This window comes from Panonychus citri, unplaced genomic scaffold, assembly GCF_014898815.1.
Source record: "Panonychus citri isolate SS breed McGregor unplaced genomic scaffold, ASM1489881v1 Contig00023, whole genome shotgun sequence".
Classification (NCBI taxonomy): domain Eukaryota; kingdom Metazoa; phylum Arthropoda; class Arachnida; order Trombidiformes; family Tetranychidae; genus Panonychus; species Panonychus citri.
In genome coordinates, this window is record NW_026515428.1 from 661,258 (window position 1) to 687,061 (window position 25,804).

Here is a 25,804-nt window from a genome sequence, read left to right on the forward strand (position 1 = left end):
AGTTAAAGCGATCATATGATTCGTTTGTTTTTGTTTTGTTTGATTTTCTTTTTCTTCTTCTTTCAATTGGAATTAATTTTAATTGTGTGATTTTTTATTCTTTGTTTTGTTTTTTCGATGTTTTTAGCTGATTTGGAATTTAAATTGTGAGTTAATTTTCTTTGAAGATCATCATGAGTTTCGATGAGTCGAACGTTGAAAGATTGGAAGGAATTGTTCCATCGGATCAGAAATTTGGACTAATTGTTAAGAAGAAAACTGTTGATTCTAATGATAAGGATCAATTGAAATTGGAAGAAAGGAAAAGTTTACTTGGTCTTCAACAATTGGCTTTGAAGAAAAAATCTGAAACTGAGGAAAGTGGTCATGGTGTTAAACGAGAAGATCGAGGATATTCAAGAGAGAAAAGTGTTGAAAGAAGACGAGATTATAAAGATGATGAGAGAAGAGAAATTAAAAGAGAACGTGGTGATGATAGAGATGAAAGAAGAGGGAGAGATGATAGAAGAGATGATAGAAGAGATAAATATGATAGAGATCGTGATAGACATCGAGATAGAGGAAGAGAAAAAGAGAGAAATTATCGACAAGCTAAAATGGAAAGTCCATCGCCTTATGTAAATAGATCTTCTTTAAGTGATGAATATTTAGCTCGAAAGAAAGAGAAAGAAGAGAGAGAAAGACGTCGAAAATTGCGAGGAATGTACATGGAAAATAAAGAAAAAGATCTCGAGTCGAAGAGGAGAAAATGGGAAGACGATGACGAAGTGGACAAAGATTATGCTTCGAGTTGGGAAACAACACCAAGATCAACTCGAGGATCAACTCCAAGTTCACGTTCTCAAGGCCCATGGACACCAAGACCTGGTTCGTCAATGTCCAGATTAGGTTCGACCGCTGGGACACCTCGAATACCTTACAGTTATTGGGAAAATCCATCAATTAGAAGGGAAGAAGTCGATGAAGATCCAGAGGTGATGAAAGAAATAGATCGTAATTGGTACGATGAAGAAGTTGATTTCAAGCCGTTTGATGATATTCCCGATGAGTATGTAGCTCGAAAAGAAGAAGCTCTAAAAAAGAGCAAAGTGGTTCAAAGAATATCAGCTCAACAGAGACAAATTCAAAAAGATAATGAAAAATGGGAAATCAATCGAATGCGTTTATCAGGTGTTGTTCGTAACCTCGATGATGACATGGAAGAGACTGGAGAAGAGGAGAGAACTCACCTAATTGTTCACAATATTGTACCACCTTTTCTCGATGGTCGGATTGTTTTCACGAAACAATTCGAACCTGTGATTCCAGTGAAAGATGGAACTTCGAACATGGCTGTTTGCTCGAAAAAAGGTTCTGCTCTTGTTAAGTACCATCGAGAAATCAAAGAGCGGAAAAAAGCCCAGAAAAAGGAGTGGGAACTTGCTGGTACTCGAATTGGTGACATTATGGGTGTTGCGAAGGAGAAAGAGGAATCAACGGGTGGAACTGATTACAAAACGGAACATCGATTCGCTGATCATCTCGATGATAAACTAACCGGTCGAGAAAAGATTCGCAAGCAACGCCAAATGCTACCAGTTTTTGCAGTTCGAAGCAGCCTGTTGAATGTTATTCGCGAGAATAATATAATCATCATTGTCGGTGAAACTGGTTCTGGTAAAACGACACAATTAACTCAGTATTTACATGAGGAAGGTTATACAAGTTATGGTATGATCGGTTGTACTCAACCTCGTCGAGTTGCGGCCATGTCGGTGGCCAAAAGAGTGTCCGATGAAATGGGTGTTAAACTTGGCGAAGAAGTTGGTTATGCTATTCGATTCGAAGATCAAACTTCATCTAAAACGTTAATTAAGTATATGACCGATGGTATTTTACTTCGTGAATCTTTATCCGACCCTGACCTTGATGGATATTCAGCCATCATCATGGACGAAGCTCATGAGAGAAGTTTAAACACTGATGTACTTTTCGGGATTCTTCGTGAAGTTGTAGCTAAACGAGTTGATTTAAAGTTAATTGTTACTTCAGCAACAATGGATTCATCAAAATTTGCCCTCTTCTTTGGTAATGTTCCTGTTTTCAAAATTCCAGGCCGAACTTTTCCCGTTGAAGTGATGCATAATAAAAACATCGTTGAAGATTATGTTGATTCGGCTGTGAAAAAAGCGATTGAGATCCATCTCAGTCTACCTTTAGGCGATATTCTCATCTTCATGCCAGGTCAAGAAGACATCGATGTGACCTGTGAAGTTATTAGCGAACGTTTAAAAGCTTTGGAAGACACAACGAAACCACCGCCGATCTCAATTCTTCCCATTTACTCTCAACTTCCATCTGATCTTCAAGCCAAAATATTCCAAAAATCTGAAGACGATGTGAGAAAATGTGTCGTTGCGACCAACATCGCCGAAACATCGTTGACCATTGACGGAATCAAATATGTGATCGACTCAGGTTTCTGTAAATTAAAAGTTTATAATCCTCGCATTGGTATGGATGCCTTGCAAATTTATCCAATCTCTCAGGCGAATGCCAATCAAAGATCAGGTCGTGCTGGCAGAACGGGACCTGGTACATGTTTCCGGCTATACACTGAAGATCAATTTAGAAACGAGTTACTTGCAACTTCAATCCCTGAAATTCAACGAACCAATTTAGCGAATGTCGTTTTATTGTTAAAGTCTTTGGGCGTTCAAGATTTACTGGAATTTCACTTCATGGATCCACCGCCTCAGGAAAACATGTTAAATTCTATGTACCAACTTTGGATCTTAGGAGCGCTGGATAATGTCGGCAATTTAACATCATTAGGTCGAAATATGGTTGAATTCCCGTTGGATCCTGCAATGTCCAAAATGCTGTTAATTTCCACGGAAATGGGATGTTCACTTGAGATGATGACAATTGTTTCCATGTTATCGGTTCCATCGATAATTTATCGTCCCAAAGGCCGAGAGGAAGAAGCTGATTTAGCTCGTGAAAAATTTCATGTACCTGAATCTGATCATTTAACTTTACTCAATATTTATCAATTCTGGGAGAGAGAACCATCGAAATCATCTTGGTGTAAAAATCATTTTATTCATATGAAAGCGATGAAAAAAGTTCGAGAAGTTCGACAACAATTGAAAGATATCATGAAGAGTTTAAAATTACCTGTTGTCTCTTCGGGAAATGAATGGGATTGTATTCGTAAATGTATCGCATCGGCTTATTTCCATCAAGCAGCTCGATTAAAAGGAATCGGCGAATACGTCAACATGAGAACCGGAATGCCCTGTCATCTTCATCCCACCTCATCACTTTATGGAATGGGTTTCACTCCCGATTATGTTGTTTACCACGAACTACTTATGACCTCAAAGGAGTACATGCACACTGTGACCGCTGTCGAAGGTGGTTGGTTAGCCGAATTAGGGCCAATGTTTTATTCAGTCAAATTACCATCGAAAACTCGTTCGGAAGCTAAACAAGAGATCAAAAATCACGAAAAGCAATGGAAGAAGAAATGGCCGAAGCGGAAACGAGATTGAAAAGGATGAAAGCGGAAAAAGAGGAGCAAGAGACACTAAAAATAAGATCATCGACACCTGCGATCTTCAAACGACCTGAGACTCCAAGAACACCTAGAAGACCAACTAGGCTTGGATTGTAATAAATTCATTCTGTAAAAATCATCAAATATATTCATTTGTTTACTTTGTTTAAGTTATCATATTTATCATTTTTATTTCTCAAGAATAACAAATTGAATTGGACAAGAATTGAATTCCCTTTCCAATGAACTAATGAGAAAAGTTTTCGATGAATTTGACGATTGAAAGATTTCATGGTTCTGATCAATTTGGGTGAAAGTTTTTTCTCCAGTATGAAAAACATTCCAATTGTTAAATGTATCTCATCAATTGGAGAGATTATTGGATTTACATTTTACTTTTTTCCTTCCAATTTGATTATTTTGACTCCAAGAGAATTTGATTAACTTTAACTTCCGAACCATTTAGTTGATCGATTGATTGTCCATAATGATGAATCTTTAATGTTTCAACTTTGACCTCAATTATCTCGAAAATTACTGATCAGATCGATCCAAACTATTTTCTAATCCAATCGCCCTTACAAACCATGAAAGTTTCAACGCTCAACTCAAAACAAAAAATTCGCGAAAAGAAAAACAAAGAATTGAATTAACCGCTCAAACTTTTTCTCTCGTTTTTGGAAACAATTTGAGGCAAAATGAATTGTTTTGGTTTTTTCTTCTCATAACAATCATGTTTAACTGTTGATTTTCTCTGTAATTGTTAATTGTTTCATCGTTTATTTGGTTAATCATGTCCTGGTATCGAGGGCCATCTTTGTACAGTCAAAAGATGCGTCGACTTGGGTCTAAAATATTCAATGAATATCGTGCACCTCCGATGCCTAAGGAAGTTGCTACTTCCTCTGATCTTGCTGTTAAAAAAGATTTTAAATACACAATTATTAGTTGCAGAAATGTTATCGAAAGACAATCAAGAGAACCTCATGATTTAAATTCTGCTTGGAATCCAAATTGGTATCCGGCTCATCCTCAGATACGAGAGCTCACCCATACCTTGAGACAATATGGACTATTCAGGTTAGATTATTGTTTCCAATTTCTATTCTCTTTTCTTGTTGATAATCTAATCAATTTATTTCCATTCTTTTTGTTTACATGTGAAAAACAGAGATGAACATCGTGATTTTATTGAAGAGATGAAACGTTTACGTATAATAAGAGGAAAAGTCTACCGACAGAAAGGAAGCAAAGGAGGTAAAAAGGCTCGAATTCGAGAATTGGACAAATAAAACGACCAAATTGTGTAGTCAATTTATATTATTCTAAATCGTAAATAGTAAAACCCTAATAAAGAAAAAAGAATCAGTGGTAAAAATTAACGAGTTTCCTGTCGCGATGAAAATGTTTATTACGCGAAGAGAAAAAAAAACTGAAACATTTAAGATTCATCATTATGGACAATCAATCGATCAACTAAATGGTTCGGAAGTTAAAGTTAATCAAATTCTCTTGGAGTCAAAAGAATCAAATTGGAAGGAAAAAAAGTAAAATGTAAATCCAATAATCTCTCCAATTGATGAGATACATTTAACAATTGGAATGTTTTTCATGTTGGAGAAAAAACTTTCACCCAAATTGATCAGAATCATGGTGATGATAATGAACCAGAGAAAAGAAAAATTATCAAATTATTACAAGAAAAGAGTTTAATTTAGATGCGCTTGCGAAAAGAAGACTTGACTTTTATTTCTCTTTCTTTTCTTTCTATTCTTGAACTTACTTTCTTTTTTTCTCTTTCTTCATTCACCTTTTCCCTTTTTTCGGTTCTCAAGTCAACCTTTTACTCTCACAATTGTCTCTCCGTCAATGTTACACTTCTAATCTCTCTCTCCCATCTTAACCCATTTTTAGAATTCATCTAATTACTTAGGTAAGTGTTTTACTCTTTTAATGATTAATCAACATTTCGAACAATTTTTCACCCAAAAAACGAGAGAAAATACAAGAGAATATCATTGATTTAACTTCTCACAATTTATTGATTTTTCTTCTTCTTTGCCTCCTCTTTTCTCTCCTTCTCTGATTTTTACTCTTTTTCCAACCCAAACATAAATTCATCTATTTTCGTGTTTCATTATAACAAATTGATTCTAATTTTATGTTTTCTTTTTCTTCTCAGATCATCATCATCATCACTCTAATCATCTCTCTCTGTGTTTACCTGTGATTTAATTTGGACGAACAGAATAATCTTTATATTAGTATATATTATTAACATTATCCATTAAAAGGTAATCATGATTAGTCCTGGTGATGGTCCCGTTCAACAACAAGGATCTGGTCCAATGTGGTGGGTTGAATCATGGAGATCACAAATTGTTACTGGTTTATCATTACTTCAAATTGTTTTCGGTTTAATTACTGCCATCTCCATCTTTTCACCTTTATGTATTCCCGCTGGTCTCCTTCAAGTAGCTGGAGCGATAGTTATCCTTGCAATAGAAGCTCCTAGTTTTGTGACATTCATCCGTTTCGCCCAACCAATTGGTATCTTTTTCGAGGATAAACCTCAATGGATCAAATGTGCCGCTTACGCTGCACTTTCCATAATTCCCTGTTTATTTGGTTGTTTCGGTTTCTTTTTCTTATTGGGATTTCTCACCTCACTGGGAAGCGCAGCGGTCTATGGATTACTCTTGATTGGCCGCAAAGCTTCACGGGATGACATGAGATTCCAGGCCGCAGGCTCTCCAACCGGTGGTGGACCATATTCACCAACATCACCCTGAAAGAAAATCACCAAATATCCTCAGTCTTTTCCCTTTCCTCTCTCTCTCTCTCTCTCTTAGCCCAACTAATGATACCAAATTCAATTTGATTGTGATGATCTTCTGGTGGATTCCAATTCAAACAACGATAAATGAAAGACAGTCAAGTAAACAATTCCAGTTAACATGATCCATCTTCTTATTATTCAACTTATCATTTCTGTCTTTATCTCTGTCTATCAATATGCATCTTGCTCATGGTTTTCATCCCTTGTGTTTACCTTTGTTCTTAATCACTGTCATCTCATCGTAACAATTTAGCTGTTGAAACCAAATCATAATTTCCACCCACTCCTCATGTAACATGTTTCCATTGGGAATCGATTCTCTTACCAATTTCTTTAGTGATGAAATAATTTGGATGGTGCTTGTCATCTTTAAAACTTATTCTCTCTCTCTCTCTATCAACAAACATTATCTAATTAATTATTGGTCTTTCAAAGATTTCAAATTAATGGTCAACAAATCAAATGGCGAAAGAGGAACAAAAAACAATTCTTAAACTAATCAACTAATCAATACGAAACTAAATCACTTTATCTTCTTATCCCTGATTTACCTCACTGATTAGTTTTCTGTTTTTTTTTCACTTGAATGTGATTTTAAATCAATTGTGTGCTTTGAATTTTCAATCAATGGAATCAATGTTTTCTTCAACAATTTAATCTCTCCTGTTGCCTGATTTTAATTAGCATCAAGGATCATCAAAAGCAAATTGTATCACAATTAAATAATTAATATTAGACTAATGGATGGCAAAGGACAAGAAGATGGAAAAAGAAAGAGAAAAATCAATTGTTACTTTCTCTTTCTTTCTAAATCATTGATTAACAATTAAATTTCATCTTCTCCTGACTGATTGATTAGAAACACCGATCATCATGTATCCATCATAATACCTTCACAACTATTCAAATTGTTGCAGATAAATTATCCCTGTTAACATATTAATCAATCATCTAATCATCATGATCGAGTAACAATTTATTAATCACGAGAAAACTAATACAACAACGTTGTCATCACTTGGAATCAATTTTAAATCACTATGCCATTTAATCATCATCTTTAATTTTTAATTGTAACTTTTCCTCTCTCTCTCTCTCTTTAATCAGTGTGGAAACAATTTAATTTAATTCTAATACTCTAATCATCTTTACTTTAACAGTATTATTTTTTTGGTCAATTTAACAATCAACATTTCAACAACATGGCTGCCCAAGAATCAACAATTAACTGATCATCATCATCACAAGTTCATCAATTTATCATCATTCCAGTATCAGTATTAAATATTAGACAATTGTCCCTCAACAATCAAGTTGTTAACCAACAATTAACATCCATAATTAACGATCAGAGGAAGAAAATATCGAAGAAAAAAAAAGTTCTAATTGTAATCCTTAATTCTTAAACTAATTAACTTAATTATCTTTTTACATTATTTTCATTTTGTTTTATTATTGATTCAATTGAATATCTGTTAATTGCAACCTTTAATTTAATCAACATTCTCATAAATGTGAGAGATAATTAATTTGAATTGAAAGTAATCAAAGAAACAAAAAATCCAAATCAACCAAAGCAAATTTAACTGAATTAAAATTGATTGAGAATCAATAAAACAAGAAACCTGAATTATTAATGATTTAATGGTTAGTTTATTTATAGATTTTTGTCTCAATTAAATCATCAAACATCTTAGTTAATTGTCAGCTTGGTAATTAATTAAATCGTAAGGTAAAAACTGTTTCAAAAAGTTATCAATTATCAGTTAATTAAAACCTCTAATCATTGGAATTGAAATTTTAATTATTTGACATTGAACGATGTTTGTTTTACTTTTATCATTGACAATTAAGGGATTTAAGTTAATTTTTAGGTTAATTGTTGATGATTAGTTATTGTGATTAATCATAAATACACACACTTGATCAATTATTGGTCAACAATTAACTATCCAAAACATTTTCTTAATATTTGTGTATTCATTTGAAGATTGTCAGTAATTAAATATTTGATAATCATCTTGATTGTGAAATCAATTTGAAGGTTAATTGTGATTAGCTTTTTCCTTTTCCTTGGTTGATTGTTTAAGAATATGTTCAATTCATTTCCATTGTTGATTAGCTGGTTAGGAAATAAACTGTTAATTGTTGTGTACGTTTCTTTGATTGAATGAATTAAGTAACAAGAAATAAAGTCTATCAACCTTTTAAATCATTATGATCTTAATTGTTGGTGAAGGTTAATAATCTGTTGATGATTTTAAATATCAATTTTTTTGCTCATGTTCTTGTTGTTTAGTTGATTGGGACCAGTGAACCATTGATTGTTGTTCAATCAAAGATTGTTAAGTGTAGAAATAAATTAGTAGTAACAATAAGCAAGAAACAATCAATTCAACTCTTGCAATAATAACTAATGAGATGATGATGATTAAAGTTAATTTCTCATGAATACATGATTATTATTAGATGTTAATTGTTTCCTTGACTTTTGTTTTTCTCTCCTTGTTTATTCATAATTTATCCTTGAAACATTTAATCTCCATCCAAGTGTATCAATAATTCATTAATCTGGTCAATAAATATACATAACAAGAGGATTAACTTTAAGACGAGGAAATAAATGATTAGTTTGCAATCTATTGATTGAATCGAGGTTATCCAGTTATTCACAATTACAATTAATTCCAAATAATGTGAGATGATAATATTCCCATTGATTCCAATCGTCACTCTGTTAGGTTGGATAGAGAGAGAGGAAGAGAAAAAGGAAAATTTTATAACAATTTATCAATCTTAATCAATATGGAAAATGTTTAGTATCAAATGACACAATAAAACAAAGAGGTTTTATCTTACCTTTTTACCAGCAATTTATAAACATCACCATTTAATCATCGCCATATTGAGCACATATACATAGGATGTAACGAGAATACAAATTGTATCTCAAAGAGACATAATCAATTTAGACTAATCATGAATCTTTCAAGTGTAATTGTTGCTGATTTCTCTTATACTTAAGTGATACCGTTGATGATGTTGTTCATTTTAAAGGTGTATCTTTGGTACCATCGCCGCTTTTTAAATCATTGTGATTACAATTAAATCTAATTGTTCCCTCTTAATATATAAGAATCCAAAGTCAACTGGGTCAAGGTGTAAGTGACAATGAAGACAAAGAGAAGTGGAGATAAATGCAGCAAAGATCCATAATTATGTTCCATAGATCAAGTCAAGACAAACACTAATCAAATAGATTAAGAGAAAGAAACAAAAAAGATTAAAATAAATAGAACAACAATTAAAAAATCAATCATCATCTCCACAATTAGAAAAATGTTATCACAGAAAAATCAACATGAGCATGAGAATAATTTAAAAACATTTACTAACCTTTAAGCTTTTTGATGAATTTAAATTTGCTTCATTAAGCTGATTAGTCGATCGATTGATTAAATTACAGATTAAATAAATTTGATTAATTGGATAAGAATTAAAGTTAATCAACATAATTTATGTTCCAAGGTTAAGGTTAAGAGAAAAACAAATTTTTAAAAAGAACATAAAATTATTCAAATTAACCGGTTTTCTTTTTTACCATCGCCATCTATCGGCAATTAATCTTTTAATTCTTTCTTAGGGTAAACATGAATTCGTTAATTATTGTTAATTGTTTATCTTCTCAATCTAATCAGTTGTTTGACTGATTAATTGAATGAATTTTAATCTTCAATATTAATCTTGACTTCGTAACTAATTTATTGGATGAATTTCTATAAGTGTAAGTTATTTTTGTCCATCTTCTTTATCCACTTTATCAATCATATTTCTCTTTGATATTGTTGATGGTAAATTCCTAATGTTTATGGTTAATTGTTTTCTTTTTGTTTAATCATTTATTCGATATTCGTTACTGATTAATGATTGAAACGGTTGATTGAATAAACAAAAAATTGAGCTCTTTTATTTCATGGTAAAAGTAATAATAATTTTGAGTATATGAATAGTTTTCATTTTGTACATTGAGAAAAAGAGAAAAGGTAAATGATTGATTATGTTAATTTCTTGATTTTTTGTTGATTATCCTATTAATTGATTTGAATATTTTTTAAATTGAAAGAATATTTGTAGTTTGGAAGATCTTTTGCCGTTTCTTTTTTTTTATAAAAATTCTAATTGTCTGAGTTTAACTTCTGTTTTACAGCTTCCTCTTTATCTCTTGGTGATGATTGTGATCATGATGGTGATGATCTTATGGATTAATCCAATTAACCAATTGATTGGAAGATTGAATGGAACAATTCAGTCTTGGATGGATTATTCAGAGTATTTAAATCGATTGGATTAACTGTATCAATCAATTATGAAGCTTCTTGGGTGTGCAATTTGTTTCTTTATCGGGGTAACCCTATTCAGTAGTGGTTTCTACTTTTACCTAATTATTAGTCAATATATGATCTCGTCTACTTATCAAGCCCATCGAGCAATGTTCAAAAATATGGTTGATTCAGCGAAAGGTTTAATCATTTCCAAAGATGAATCTCTATTCCAATCTTCCAATGATATTGAAAATATTGAGAGACAAAGAAAAATGAATCTAAGTACTTCCTTTGATCATGATCTTCGAAGGCAAATTGAAGTATTTCTTGTTCGATTGCGATCCAAATTACGTAGTTGGGAACTACGAAGTACCAGTATTTTGTGGCGGCAACAAAACTCCTACAACAGATATAATGTCACCTATTTACGATCTCCACCAACCTATCCAAGTGTTACCCGTCTTTGTACAGTTCCGTTTACGACGATAAGTCCAACCTACGAACCATTTTCTTCCAATGGATTTGATTCAATATTACCAAAAGAATCGTTGATTAAATTGTTAAGAGAAAAGTATCCAGTCCATGAAACATGTGCCTTGATTGCGAATTCAGGTTCATTGTTAAAATCATCGAAAGGTTCAGAGATTGATTCTCATGATGTGATAATAAGATTCAATGATGCACCAACAATCGGTTATGAGATGGATGTTGGCTCTCGAACATCAATTAGAATAATTAATTCTCAAGTAGCCTCACGTTTAACCTTCAATTTATCTGATCCATTATATTCATCGGCTGTTAATCTTGTCTGGGATCCATCGTCTTTCCAAGTTGATCTAAATCAATGGTTCAATAAACCGGATCACAATTTTTTCCCAAATTATCGGAAAACTCGAGAGAAAACACCGAACATTCCGTTTTACATTATTCACCCTCAAGTGGCCTGGGATCTTTGGAAACAATTACAAACCAGTAAATCACATCAAATCCATCGAACTCCACCTTCATCTGGATTTATTGGTCTTCTTTTAGGTCTACGATTGTGTTCCTACGTTTACGCTTATGAATATATTCCGTCAATTCGTATGACGGAAAACTGTCACTATTACGATAATACGACTGGACTTGGATGTACCTTCGGTGATTGGCATCCACTGGCTACCGAAAAACTTTACGCACTTCATTTGAACACCGCCAGTGATTATGATTTAGCGATCAATGGCCGTATGAGAACTCGAGGATGTGGTTAATTGAAACGTTAACGAAACTTTTCTGAACATTCAAAACAAAAACTAGTCATTAAGACAAATGAACCAAATTGTATATATAAAAGATGAATTGTTGTCCATGTTAATTGTCACAATTAATGCTTAAACGTGCAATGGATAAACGTACAAACACAATGTATAATAATAATAATAATAATAATAACTAATGATGATGATTTAAAATGTACAATTAAAAAAGAAAACAGTGAAAGTGTAGTTAACACATTAGATGAACGAGTAATTGTTGATCAGGTTAAAGTTGAGTAAATTGATTTGATAATTAATCAATTTTTTTCTCCGATTTTTGTAATAAAACGATGTAGGTAATCAACCGGACAATCACAATGAAACCAAAAAGTGCGAGGATATTGGTCACGAAATTTGCCTCTTCGAGTTCATATTCCGTCATTACCAGAGATCGAGTTGAATTAAGTGTTTCCATAATCTGTTGGGTTGCATTAAAATCAACCTTTTCCAGAGCTTTGGTAAATTGTTCCAATTTAATTGTTACATTAACATCACGATTATCTGGTGCCATTAACGGAATGTAATCTTTGAGAGCATCGAAAGAAATATTTAGATCATCTCGTAAATAGGAATAAAATTGGCCGACAACAGTACAACCATTGGACTCTTTCACCGATATGTCGACCGATGGACTAAGTGTACACCTATCGTACCCATAGATGGTGATGATTAACGCTTCGAAAGCATATTTAAGGTACGAAGTGTAGGTTATTGGCCGTAATAGCGCTGGAATTGTGTTGAGGCGCACAAAGAAACCAGAGATGAGGATCAACGGAAGTGTCGATATTGGTGCAATAAAGATGGCCGTTTGAAGGTATTTCGCAAACAGCGCACCAAATAGTAGACCGATCGATTGGCCGATAATGGAAATGAGTATACCGATTGAAAGGAAAAAGGCGAATCTCCACCAGGAAAAGAATTGACCAGTACCAAAATAAACCATCGCGATGTAGATAAACGTATAGACCAATTGGTACGGAAGGTCGGCGAAAGTTTTGGCAAAATAAAAGGACGCACAAGAGTACCAACCATTTTTACGCTCTTTCGTAAAAACTGACATTTCTAACGGAAAAACCATTACCGTCGGCATCATGGCCGCAAAAGTTAGGAACATGAGTGAGAAAAAGATAAGCGCTAAATTTTGAGCCGTTAACCTTTCCTCATTACGAAGATCATTAAGATTGACAATATTATTTAAACAACCACTTCCAGTACCAATTGAATTACTGTACAATAGGACGACAATTAAACCAATCAATATGTGCTGAATTAATCTAAACCCATTCAAACTTGGATCTCTAATTGTGGTTAATAATGTACGATTAAGGAGTATCCAGAAATGAGCAAAATTTGACTTTGATTGTCTCAACATGTCGCTGACCACTTCCTCAACGGTCAAGGCCATCATCGAGTTATCACAAGTTGATTCATTTACCGTTATCGGTGGTGTTGGTGGTAAAGGATCGGGTCCATTTGAATTGGTCCAATTTTCAAGAGCTTCAACTTTATCTCTACCATAATCACCCGATGCAATTTCAATTGCAAAATCTGCTGGATTATGATAAGCTGGACAATTAAGGTCAAAAGTTGAAAATATTGTAACCATTTCACTTGGTGGACCAAAGTAAATACATCGACCATCAAATGACATGAGGTAGATTTTGTCAAATTGTGAAAGGATTTTGGCACTTGGCTGATGAATTGAAGCGACAATTGCAAGTCCAGATGATGATGATGATGATCCGGTTGATTGTTGAGGTTTATTTTCACCACAATTATTACCATTGGTCATAATAATATTGTCCATTATACTCATTATATGTGGGGATTGATCATTTATCGAAGACGAATTGTTGTTGTTGGCTAATCTTTTCAACAATTGGACACATTGAAGTGCATTCGATGAATCTAATCCGGATGTCGGCTCATCGAGCAAGAAAATATCCGGTGACCCTAACAACTCTAAACCGATGGAAAGTCGTTTACGTTGACCACCAGAGATTCGTTTGACCATAACAGAGCGAGAACAAGTTAAATTAAGATCTGCCATTATGGTTTCGACTCTGATTGAATGATAATTGTCACATTTTTGACTGAGATTCCGTAATTTAGAGGCATAAATTAACGTTTCGTAGACGGTTAATGTTGGTATTAGATGATCAGCTTGTGGAATGTAACAAATTTTCATGTGAGGCTTTTTTGAAGAAGATGATGATGAACATGATGGAGAAATCGACGAGGATGAAGATGGTAAATTTTCAATCTTCTTACCATTAGATAAATTTACTGATGATGATGGTTGACTATTTAAAATAACCTCTACTTTACCGGAACGATTTTTCTGCTTACAACCTGAAAGACATTGTAAAAGTGTTGATTTACCTGAACCAGATCGGCCGATAATCGCGATCATTTGACCTTTTGAAACTTGACCACTTTGTGGATGAAGTATACATTTGGATCTCCAATCACAACGATTAGTTGCCATTCGTTTGAATAGATGAACTAATCGTGAATCTCTCGGGATAACGTAACTTAAATCATTCCAGGAAAGTGTACAATCAGTAATTGAATTATTACCATCGTTGTCAATGTTAATTATGCCATCGGATTGTTGGTTAATTGTCCGAACAGGTTTGGCCGGTAAAATTGTGATCTGTGGTGATTTATCAAGAAGATTCAATTCGACTGAAGTTTTTTCTGACATAATTGTTGTTAATTGTTGTTGTTGTTGTTGTTTATTAGAATGATGGTCAATTTATGTTGATTGGTAATGATTATATGTACACACACACAAAGTAATAGGAAAGTGTTTAGTTAATCAAGTTCACCAAAGAGGAAATAGTTAATAATATAAATTACAATTTATATTTATTGAAGGTGATGGAAATTGATGAAGATAATTAACTGTAATCAACGAAAAAGAGACAATTTCAAGGCAATAGATTTGCTTTTGTATTTTCTTCCTCTTTTTTTTTTGGTGTTGGAACCAAATTAACACGAGAAGAAGAAAACAATTGTTAAAGTTGAAACAATTAACTTTTATATTCTATTAAGTGAAAACTTTTATTAACTGAGTAATAACAACAATAATCTGTTGATTGTCATCAATTGTGAATGTTTTTCACCGACGTTTATACATCAACAATTTGGAGATGATGGTGATGTTGACGATGGAAGGTAACTAGTAAATAAAATCACATATACACTCGGAGGTGGGTGAGAGCGAGGAAGATAAATGATGAGAAGAGGGAGTTGATTTTAGAGAGAAGAAGAAAGTGAGTGAGTGAGAGAGAGAGAGAGAGAGAGAGAGAGAGAGAGAGAAAGGAGTTCAAAGTAGAGAGTAAAATTATGTGTGGATTAAGATGATGAATGTTTTTACAGTAAACATTTAATTCACAATCAATTGAACAATTTGACTAGAGGAAACCAGAATCTACAACAATTAAGCTGTTTTTTGGACTTAAATTCACACTTCTAAATGCTACTAATGATAATCAAAATTGTTTCTATGCAATAATAATCAAGAAACAACTTTTTCCTCAATAGTTTACATACTATACTTTGGATAACTTTTTTCTCTCATCATTTAGTATCTCTCTCTCTCTCTCTCTCTCTCTCTTCATCTCCTCTTCCCTCTGGGGCTCAATCATCCTTCTCCAAGGAAGAAAACAGGCTGATGTTTTCACTCTCTCTCTCTCCATCATCATCATCTCTCTCTCTCTTTCTCTTTCTCTCTGTCTAGGTCTCTGTCTTTCTCTCTCTCCCATAGCCAAAATGTGGTCAGGCCAGAATAGTAATCGCAATTTTCCCCTTTCTTTTTTGAAAGAATTTTCTTCTTCTTTTCATCATAATCATCCGACGGATCGTATAATGACCTTACCTTCATCTATTAAGATGGACTCAGGATGAGAAAACTTTAGTAACTCAATCAACAATTAATGACAATGGAAAAAAGGAAAATACTTAAGTTGATGGAACCATTTTCTTCACTCAGAATCTCATCATTTTATCCTCTCTCTTCATCTTTTGTTGTCTTCATTCAGTTTTTGTTTTCATTGTTTCCAATTAGTTGACCTTGTTTTCTGTTGTCTAATGACTGGTTTGTTGTTGTTTATAAGCGACTGTCATACTCGCGTGTCTCTTGGTTTAACCATTTTCATGGACACTGGTCACTTTCACTTGTGGTCAGTTACCAACGAAACATTTGATTCTCAATGGTGATTGTTCAACTTTCTATCCTGTATATTGACCTATGGACAATTTTGTTTGATTTTACTTTTTCCTCTTATTCTTGTAACTAACAGCAATTAACTAATATTATTAAGATGATTGATATTGTTAAGTGATTGTTGTTATTCCCATTTGATTGTTTTATTCAAAAAGGGAAACAATTACAAGAATTAATGACAATTAATCTCATTGGATAAAGGAAGATGACAATTATGATGATATTGGATGAAAGATACTCTTGAAAATTAACCTTGCACTAATTAACTAATGATGATAATATTCAATTAATTGGATGATAGAAATGATCAATTGTCGAGTATCTTGTTTATCTTAATAATCTAATTTTTTTGTTTCTTCATCATATCTGTAAATCAATTGGACAATCAACTAATTTAATTACAATTTCACTCACTCTAATTGTACTAACAATCTATTAATATTTTCATGATTTGTTTGATAATCAATTTTTTAGTTAAACTCTTGGTTGGTCTGATTGTTGTTGTTAACAAATTGGTAACTTTATCGTAACAACTGAACAATTAAATTTAATCAACTAGGAAATGATGATTAAGTTTTGCTGTTTAAAAAAAACACACAATTAAATCACCTTTTTTTTAATTAAAATCATATGATTAACTAAATGAATACAAAGGTAACACTAATTGTCGAGCTGTTTATTTTGAACAATTTAATCAATGATTCTGATGGCAATCAACTTAATTTTGAATTTGTTGATAGTCTTGTGATAATTTAACTTTGTTAAAATAATCAAATGATACACAATTTAAAACGATTCATGAAATGATTTATTAATTGCGAAACAAATATCGTCTTAATTATCATGTAATTCCTAGTGAATTGAACCTTGCAATCAACTGATTGTGATTATAATCAAATCTAGTTTGAAGATTTTATTACAAGATTATTAAGTTTTAATTTGGTTAGGATATTAATTGTGAACAGATAAAGTCTTACAACAATTAATAAACTCTTTCACAATCAAATCAATGAATTTAATTATTATAAGAATGTAATTAAGTTAATCATTCAAGGACTAATTGTCCTTGATAAGTTTAGTATTGGATAAAAATATAATTTCAAATATTATCTCATTCAACCTAAATTGATTGTAACAATTAACAAAGACTATAATCAAATTAACTGATCAACCATCGCAATCAATTTAGGACTTAATTCAGTTCAAGTGAAAGGACAATCAACTGTTAATGATAACAATTAATGTTGTTTACTAGTTAATTAAACAGTTTTGAAAAAAAAATCCAATAAATTATCATTCATTTTGATTTAATAATTAACATTTGGTTGGAAATTGTTGATTGTAAACAATCAAGTTAATCAATTGATTGAAATTTTCATCGAACTGATAATTACAATTTAATTCATTTACTTTGATCAAATTAACCTTTGGAGTTTTGTTGATTCATTTTAATCAATTAATTTCAGAATAAATTGATTGTTGATTCAATCAGTTGATTAAATTGATTTTTCTTTATGGAAATTAAATTGTTAATCATTACTTAAATCACTAAATTAGTGGTGATTAAATTTAATTCACATTTAAATAGCCAAATTAGAGGACACTGATTGTCCAAGGACAATTTATTAATTACACTATTTCCCTAATGTAATTGTTTGACAAGTTAATTTTTACTTTGGACAATCAAGACAATTTATCAACAATTTGATTATGATTATAATTGTTTCTGAATACAATTTGATTGTTTAATTTTGGCTGATGATGGTGCTTACAATTAAATGATTAAAAATCTTGTTTATTATCAATTTAGATTGTAACTAGATAATTACATGAATCAATTGATTCTAATTGATGATTTATTAATTGCTTGTGATGATTATTAAATTGATGATAAAATTGAATGATTAAATGATTTTTCTGATTGATTCCGATGGACGTTGAATATGTTAATTAATTTAGACTGATTGTTGTTGATCATTGAGTTAATTTTTCCAGTTTAATTCAGTTAATTGTTGGAAGAAAGTTTCAACTTCTATCAACATCGATGTCAAATTAAATCAATACACAATTAAACTGATTTTTAGATCGATAATTAATATAATTGATTAAATTATTATGATTAAAATCAATAAATTTTGCTTCCTTTTCTAATTAGCTAATGGTGAGATTTTTAAATTGTTTTGATGCCAATTTCGTGTTTAAATTGTTACAAAATTCAAATTCATAAGTTTCATAACTTTTGAACAATTAGATTGTTGCTTCTTTTGGTGATCAATTTTTTGGGAATTTAATTATTTTACCTCGATATTAATATTACCTAGTTTCTTGGAACCACTTAAAAGATGATCAGATAAATTGTTTCATTTAAAAGAAACAATTAGTTAACCTTGTTGAAAGTTTTTGTCTGATTGTCCATCAACGAGAACAATTAAAGTGTCTTTTTGATTAAATATCAATTAATTGTTAACTGTTCTCATTTTTATCTCAATGGAAGTTAGAAAAATTATCTGAAGAATTGATTTGGTAACAATTAATATGATTGAAGTTTGACTGACCAACCGTTGACCATTTCTCGTTCAAAGGGTGACCAATATTCAATTAATCCCAAATATAATCCAATTGTTTCTAAATTACAATAAAATTAGTTGGGAAATTTAATTCAAATCAGTTTCGTCCGATGCTTAGGTTGATTTCAGTTTCGTTCAATTCAACTCATGATAAACTAATGGTTTCGGTGTAGTTTTTTTCTTTTGATAAAATGGATCTTCTCAGGTAAGGAAGTACTGGAATGGCCTGAGGAGCAGTTTCCTTTTTACTTTTTACCATCCAATCAATTGCTAATTGGAATTAATATCCAAGAATCAACCATCGGCGATACAATTTGCACAATTGATCTGTAAAACATTTAGAATAGAGTTAAAAGAATAAAGATTAGAATTAGAATACAAAGTAAATAATAGAAGAAGGCAAAGAAAAAGGTTAAGATGAAAATACTAAAGGGTAATAATTGTTGATTAGAATCAATATAAATCTTTTAACTGGTTTAATTGTTACCACCCTTTAGAAATTTAAACATATGATCAAAACCATTTTCTTTCCCTCTAAAATTTTCATCTCCTCTTAAAAATGTAGTAACCTGAATATAAAAGAACCTGAATCACATTAACCTTGAATCGTTTCAATTGACTCTCACTCTCTCTCTCTCACACACACACAAACACATAAACAATTAAAAGGATAATCTATTTTTACAAAGAATTGGGCGACAAGATATTAATTGTGTTGGATTAATTGTTTACTCACCTAAATTACCCGTAACCAAATTAACACCAATGGCGACGATAATGATCACCTTTCCAACCTTCATCTCTTGCAACCTTTTGGTTGTCAAACATCAAACACGAACCCAGAATACCTGCCATTAGATTCTAATCACGAAAATCAAATATAACACAATCAACAAAACAATTAAAATACAATAAACGAAAATAAAAAAAAAAGAAACTCAAATTAACAAAAAAGAGAAAAAAAAAACGAAAGTTAACCTGCGCCATCTGTCGGTTCATTTAGAATAAAAGTGAAACTTGTGATTCTTTTCAGCTTGAGATCAGCTTGGAGCTTAAAAGCCACGTCGGTTTGGGGAGAGTAAATTTAATTTCTTTTTTTTTAGTTAAATTGTGTTTAAGTTAATTAACAATTATTTATTTGTGTTTATTAAAGTGTATTAGAGTCAAATTAATTAGGTTAAAATGAATATATTTCGTATGCTTGGTGACTTGTCACATTTACTGGCGATCATTATACTTCTGTTAAAGATATGGAAGACCCGGTCTTGTTCAGGTATGTTTACTGTTGGAATTAAATTCTATTCTTTTTTTTTGTCAATTGATTAATTATTTTCCATTTTTTCTATTCTCTTTTGGTATTATCAGGTATTTCTGGAAAGAGTCAGTTATTGTTTACAGCGGTATACACCACCAGATATCTAGATTTGTTCACTAATTTCATTTCTCTCTACAATTCTGTTATGAAGGTAATAATGAGAAGGAAAAAAAAAATTATCTCAGCTCCATCTTAATGTTTGATATTTTCTATTTAAACAACTGTTTATTTTTCTTTATTTTATTATTAATTTACACAGGTTGTTTTCTTGGGAACATCATATGCAACCATCTATTTGATTTATCTTAAATTTAAAGCAACCTACGATAGAAATCATGATACTTTCCGTGTTGAATTTCTTCTGGCACCTTGTGCTCTGTTGGCATTAGTATTGAATCATGAGTTTTCTTTCCTTGAGGTAAGATTAATCCTGTGGAAACTTTTATATAACCAATTTTTTTCGAAACCAAATTTTCATGATAAGCGAAACTTTATTAATTCTTCAACCTCGAGCTTCATCAATACATTTGGCTGATCTTTAATTCTGCCGATGGATCTGTCAGGTCATTGATCTTGTTGTGTATTTGTGTGTGACTCTCTATGTTTCCAGATTTCTTGATTGAACACCATGTAACTGATACAAGAACTTATCTAGCCAGTGGAGAGTTAACCTTAAAGTAAATTTCAGCTATTTGGTTATTATTTGTTTCTCAGCCACACATTAAGTATCCATCAGTTTGTAATATATCTGGTAAATCGATTTTCAAGGGTCGAATGTTTTGTTTTTTTCTCTCATTTTCCTCAACATCAATATTTTCTTTCTCTTTCTCTTACACACACACACACCCATACATAGAAAGGTTACTTCATTTTTCTCTTGTAATTTTCTGACCAATAATTTTCTTTTTTCGTTTTTCTCTTCAGATTCTGTGGACATTTTCAATTTACCTTGAAGCAGTAGCTATTTTACCGCAATTATTTATGGTCTCTAAGACGGGCGAAGCCGAAACAATTACCTCTCATTATCTTTTTTGCCTTGGATCATACCGAGCTCTTTACATCTTTAACTGGATCTACCGTTATTATTTTGAAGATTTCAAAGATCTAATCCCGGTGATCGCTGGAATTGTCCAAACTGTTCTCTATTGTGATTTCTTCTACCTTTATATAACCAAAGGTAAATTTGAATTTGAACAAACAAAAGTAACAATTCAGAGACAATTTTGTTTCATAAAGAAAATACCTCATCAGGTTATCCACATCATACTACCTTAATCACTTTTCATTGTTTATTGTTTCTCATTGGAAACCATGTTTCCTTAGTGATACACATAACTAATTTAATTTCAATCAAATGAAGTAGATTATTAGATTGATTTATTATTAGGATAAGAGTAACACTTGATCTCCTCAGGTAGTAGAGACACTTTCTCCCAATACTCTTATCTCTCCTGTTTACCACTATATCAATAGTAACTATTTACTATTTAAGAAGCAAATTTCATTAATCAATCAAACAGAATGTCTTTTAATTGTTAACTCTGTCAATTGTTTACACACAAATTTTTCTGTTTCACTTCAAATTGACTAATTTCATCTTCTTTTCCCTTTCTTTTTCTACAGTCATAAAGGGTCGAGCTCTCAAACTACCTGCTTGAACCAACCTTTTGTACTTCTATTCATAATTCCCACCCAGAAGATTGTATTTCTGAATAGAGATATTTAATTGGATTGCAATTGTAAACGTGCATACTCTGTCTCTCTCACACACACACAAACACACAACCACTTGGAAATATATATTTGGATGTTTTTTTTTTCCTTCAAGTCCAACTAAATAACAACAATTTACATAAAAGAAAAAGCTACACAACAAAATTTATTCTTATTTTAAACGCTTGTGGCCTGTTTCGTGTGTCCCACCTTTCCAGTGTGACCATTACAGTTACAAATGACCCTTTTTACCGTTTGTTTTGAGAAACAGCCACTTTTTTTTCTAGGAGAAGAAAAGAGAAACAAAAACAAACGAAAGAAATTTCTTGGTATAGATTATTTTCCCCTTCCAATTGATCAAATGTTTATCTAAAGAAAACCGTATATATACACCAATTTGTATTCGATGCCATTGGAAAATGAAAAGAGGATGTTATATATAAAGAAACTAATATGTTCAATTGATATGTTAGTCATCCATCTTTTTTTATTATTGTTTGTCCAGTGCAAGATTGGATAGGTCACCTAGAGATGATTTCTCTTTCTGCTTGGGCACTGACAAAGGAGATTTTGAGTTATTTACAACAATCCTTAGGGTTGAAAGTGGTAAAAAAAAGTTTTTGTGAATATTATTCAAAGTATTTGTGTCGAAAAATAGAAAAAGAGAGATTCAAAAATGAGAAGTGTAGACACGATATTCTCATGAGTGGAAAATAGGGAGAGAAAAAAAAATGGACGAGTTGATGGATGGAGTTGAAGATCTCAGGTTGAATTGCAATTGGTGAGAAAAAAAAGAAACACAATTAAATTGGTCTGGTTAAATCAAAGAACGTAAAGTATTAGTCCTGTGATAAGAGAAACACTAATTAAGATGAGAGTTGATTTTCCAGAAATTAAATGATCGCCAGCATTACAACCATCTTTAGCACAGTAACACTCTTCCCAATAAACACCATTTTCCCGGTAGCCCCAAGCACATCCCCAACTGACACCTAAAAACGTGGACAAAAAAAAGTATTTCAATCATTTAAATCGAATAGAAATTTGAATGAATGATTAGTTTACCTGTCTCACTGACTTGAGCACAACGTCTAATTACTGTTCTCCATCGTCCATCCCAAATAAATCCTCTTGGACCTTGTTGTATGGATTTATAACAGAAAGTACCTGGATAGTTAAGTCACAAAGAGAATAGAGAATAAAAACAAAATGAGAGAATGCGAAAAAGCTACAGTTAACTACCTAAAACTATCACTAACTGTCCACTTTTTTTCGGATCAGGCGATTCGAAAGGGTTAAAATCAATTGATTGTTTCGACTAAAAAAAGCTTAAACTAATTTTTATCTTTTCATTAGTCAGTAATGTATAGTGAAAAATATAGATTCTAATTTTTTGACCAATTTGATGATATTAAATCGAGAAGAAAATAATTATTCCAATTTGAAAGATGAAGCCACGTTTTATGGACAATTTAACATGGACAGTTTTGGGTGGTTGATTGTAAATTATAATAACGAGAAAAACAGCAACCATTATATCAACTAGAAATGAAAAATTCTATAAGAGAAAAAGATATTTACCTGATGAAGCAGCATCTTCACTCATACAATCAACTAATTGATTTGAATTTGAGTCAAATGATTCATAGGCACCACAACTATCAATGGTTTTATTTTCATCAGAGGAACATTGATAACAACGGATTGTTAAACCTAAATTAAAAGTAATTAGGTGAAAAAGGAGTAAATAGTAAAGTAAATAGATTAGAAATGAGAAGCATAAATATGAAAAACAATTAATCAAATTTTCTATATTATATACAAAGCAAAGGTTAAACAATTCTTACCTGAAGGTAAATAGAATGCGAGTAGAAAAATTAAAACCAATAAATGATTATAATCCATTGTAATTAAATAGAGTTAAAGATTAATTGTCACAATTGAGATAAAGAAAAGAAAATCTAAATTAGGGTTTGGTTGTTAGCAACAGAGAGGGAAGAAAGTTTTCCAACTTTTACAGCTGCAGGTAAATAGGGAGGAGATTACACCTTGTGAGAATCCACCTTATCCTCTCTCCCTTTTCATCTCTCAGGTTATCCAATGAGGCACCAAAAGACAGTTGAAATCACTTAATAATTAACCAGGAAAAATCATCACGAGCGAAATTAAAATGAGAAACATTTTCTAATTTATAGAAAACCAAAACAATTGAAATTCTAAATCAACCAAAATGAAAGGTAACTCAATCCAAATGACAGTTATGAGTTTCAAACCGAAAAGTAATAACAACAATTTACATCAAGAGATACTTTGGGTTGTTGAAAGAGAATAAATTGTTGGAAAAACTTTCACTTAACGAATATTTTTGTCTCTAATTAGATTTGATCGATTTGATTATCTTCAATTATTTTATTTTAATTGATTGATTTTCGAAATGAAATATACGCCACCTGGTTGGAAGAATAAAAGACTCATTTTTTCTTTGAAAATGGCGGTTAACCTTTTCGTTTCCATGGTGATTAGAATTTCTTTCAATGTAAACATTTCATTTTCTTTTTTTTCTCTCTTCTTTTGCTTTTCCTCATCTCTCATTCTATTGGAAGCAATTTTTTTATTTTCATTATTTGTCTTTGTTTTTTGTTTAATTTTTTCTTTCGTTTTGTGATTCCATTAATTAATTGATCTTACATGTGTTGTTATCAAGATTAAAATAATGGAATCAAAGTCAAAAAATACTCCATTGATCACTTTTATCCATAAGATTTCTGGTCAATTGAGAAAACAAAACATCATTGAAAGTGAACATGCTTATGCTAAATTTTGGAATCGACATCCTGATCCATCAAATAAATCTCGACCTGCTAGATTCTTGTTCATGCAATCATTTGCTAAAAGCTCATCGATTGATGAAGAAAATGATTTAATTAATGTTGACAGTATTGATGATAAACAGTATAACTCATTATCATCATCATCATCATCATCATTGTCAACAACATCATCTTCATCCAACACAACTAATAATGCAACTAATAGTAATGGTGTTGGTGTTGGTGTTGGTTGTGGTGGAGAAAATATTGGCAATGGTGGTTATAATTATAATCCATTGGTAGCTGAGGTTAACGCTATAACCAAAGGACAAGTAACAATTACAGAGGAATTTGCCATTACCGATTCGGCTCCAAACAAATCAACCTGGTCTAATTTAGCGCAAAGAATTTGGGCTAAAGCATTAAACATTTTATACACTGATCGGTTAATACGATTGTCAATTGAAGGCACGCACAATGAAATAATAACCAAAAAAATGATCTCACATAAATGTGCCAACAAATTTCGCCATCTATTTGCATCTTTAGCCTTCTGGGATCCATGAGAGAGAAAAAACAGAAAGTGAGGGACATCGAGATAGAGATAGAGAGAGAGAGAGAGAGAGAGAGTGAAAGAGAGAAAGTGAGAGAAAAAGGGAAAGAAAAAGGGAGAGAAAAAGGTAGAAAGTTATGATGATAAAACAACGATAAGGATCATAAATATAACATAAAACTTACCTGCTGTTAAATTGATCAAACTTATGTTGATTGTTGATTGATGCCAATTGTTGTTAAAGCTGTTTGTGGTTATGGTGGAAACGGAAACGGAAGTGGGTCTGGTGTGTTGTATCATCAGTGAGAAAATAAGTTGGAGGAGTTGAATCTCACTTATAATAAAACAAAGTGAAGAGACTACTTCTCCACCTTGACTCTCACCGATTCAGAAATTTTTGAGGGATAAACGAAGAAAATTATTCAAATTGAATTATGATGATGAGGAAATATTGATGATGGTGAATTCTGAGAGAGCTGGAAGAGATAGATCTGGCAGCAGAATTATAACATTTATCTGTCGAGATCTTACTTCCAACTCGATCAGATTCCAAGTGAGAACTGCCATAGACCAACCTGTCGATAGCTGATATTTATATTCTCTCCCTCCTCATCCCAT

At 31.9% G+C, this 25,804-nt stretch overlaps 7 protein-coding genes and 2 long non-coding RNA genes across 10 annotated transcripts; 5 read left to right on the forward strand and 4 right to left on the reverse strand.

Moving 5' to 3' along the window:
* Positions 1–29: 29 nt before the first annotated feature.
* On the forward strand, positions 30–3,711 carry LOC128395555 (pre-mRNA-splicing factor ATP-dependent RNA helicase PRP16-like). Its single transcript, XM_053356000.1, is given in 2 exon segments — positions 30–3,494; positions 3,497–3,711. Coding segments are annotated over 2 exon segments (3,483 nt in total). The 5' UTR covers positions 30–173; the 3' UTR covers positions 3,659–3,711.
* A 509-nt stretch (positions 3,712–4,220) lies between these two features.
* Positions 4,221–4,923, forward strand: LOC128395669 (28S ribosomal protein S33, mitochondrial-like). Its single transcript, XM_053356133.1, has 2 exons — positions 4,221–4,621; positions 4,713–4,923. The coding sequence occupies exons 1-2, from the start codon at positions 4,335–4,337 to the stop codon at positions 4,831–4,833; spliced, it is 408 nt and encodes a 135-aa protein (XP_053212108.1). The 5' UTR covers positions 4,221–4,334; the 3' UTR covers positions 4,834–4,923.
* A 146-nt stretch (positions 4,924–5,069) lies between these two features.
* Positions 5,070–7,816, forward strand: LOC128395647 (calcium channel flower-like). The gene is made up of 2 exons (XM_053356112.1): positions 5,070–5,474; positions 5,724–7,816. Exon 2 carries the CDS (start codon positions 5,842–5,844, stop codon positions 6,331–6,333), a length of 492 nt encoding a protein of 163 aa, XP_053212087.1. The 5' UTR covers positions 5,070–5,474; positions 5,724–5,841; the 3' UTR covers positions 6,334–7,816.
* Positions 7,801–9,925, reverse strand: LOC128395695 (uncharacterized). The gene is made up of 3 exons (XR_008326700.1): positions 9,777–9,925; positions 9,240–9,627; positions 7,801–9,114 (listed from the first exon to the last, which is right to left on the reverse strand). It is a non-coding gene; the product is annotated as an uncharacterized LOC128395695 (long non-coding RNA).
* Positions 9,926–10,024: 99 nt separating this feature from the next.
* LOC128395594 (beta-galactoside alpha-2,6-sialyltransferase 2-like) lies at positions 10,025–11,988 on the forward strand. 2 transcript variants are annotated; one of them, XM_053356048.1, is made up of 2 exons: positions 10,025–10,164; positions 10,588–11,988. In XM_053356048.1, exon 2 carries the CDS (start codon positions 10,747–10,749, stop codon positions 11,950–11,952), a length of 1,206 nt encoding a protein of 401 aa, XP_053212023.1. In that variant the 5' UTR covers positions 10,025–10,164; positions 10,588–10,746; the 3' UTR covers positions 11,953–11,988. The 2 variants fall into 2 exon arrangements, with proteins under 2 accessions (XP_053212023.1, XP_053212030.1); XM_053356055.1 differs by lacking the exon at positions 10,025–10,164 and adding an exon at positions 10,297–10,423.
* On the reverse strand, positions 11,988–15,621 carry LOC128395565 (ATP-binding cassette subfamily G member 4-like). Its single transcript, XM_053356012.1, has one exon. It carries the CDS (start codon positions 14,702–14,704, stop codon positions 12,251–12,253), a length of 2,454 nt encoding a protein of 817 aa, XP_053211987.1. The 5' UTR covers positions 14,705–15,621; the 3' UTR covers positions 11,988–12,250.
* Positions 15,622–18,881: 3,260 nt separating this feature from the next.
* On the reverse strand, positions 18,882–19,722 carry LOC128395689 (uncharacterized). The gene is made up of 2 exons (XR_008326699.1): positions 19,532–19,722; positions 18,882–19,122 (listed from the first exon to the last, which is right to left on the reverse strand). It is a non-coding gene; the product is annotated as an uncharacterized LOC128395689 (long non-coding RNA).
* Positions 19,723–19,840: 118 nt separating this feature from the next.
* Positions 19,841–22,288, forward strand: LOC128395642 (ER lumen protein-retaining receptor-like). The gene is made up of 5 exons (XM_053356107.1): positions 19,841–20,068; positions 20,161–20,261; positions 20,370–20,528; positions 21,035–21,287; positions 21,734–22,288. Exons 1-5 carry the CDS (start codon positions 19,978–19,980, stop codon positions 21,766–21,768), a joined length of 639 nt encoding a protein of 212 aa, XP_053212082.1. The 5' UTR covers positions 19,841–19,977; the 3' UTR covers positions 21,769–22,288.
* A 4-nt stretch (positions 22,289–22,292) lies between these two features.
* On the reverse strand, positions 22,293–24,210 carry LOC128395659 (uncharacterized). Its single transcript, XM_053356123.1, has 4 exons — positions 23,671–24,210; positions 23,405–23,536; positions 22,889–22,990; positions 22,293–22,815 (listed from the first exon to the last, which is right to left on the reverse strand). Exons 1-4 carry the CDS (start codon positions 23,726–23,728, stop codon positions 22,646–22,648), a joined length of 462 nt encoding a protein of 153 aa, XP_053212098.1. The 5' UTR covers positions 23,729–24,210; the 3' UTR covers positions 22,293–22,645.
* Between the last annotated feature and the right edge of the window lie 1,594 nt (positions 24,211–25,804).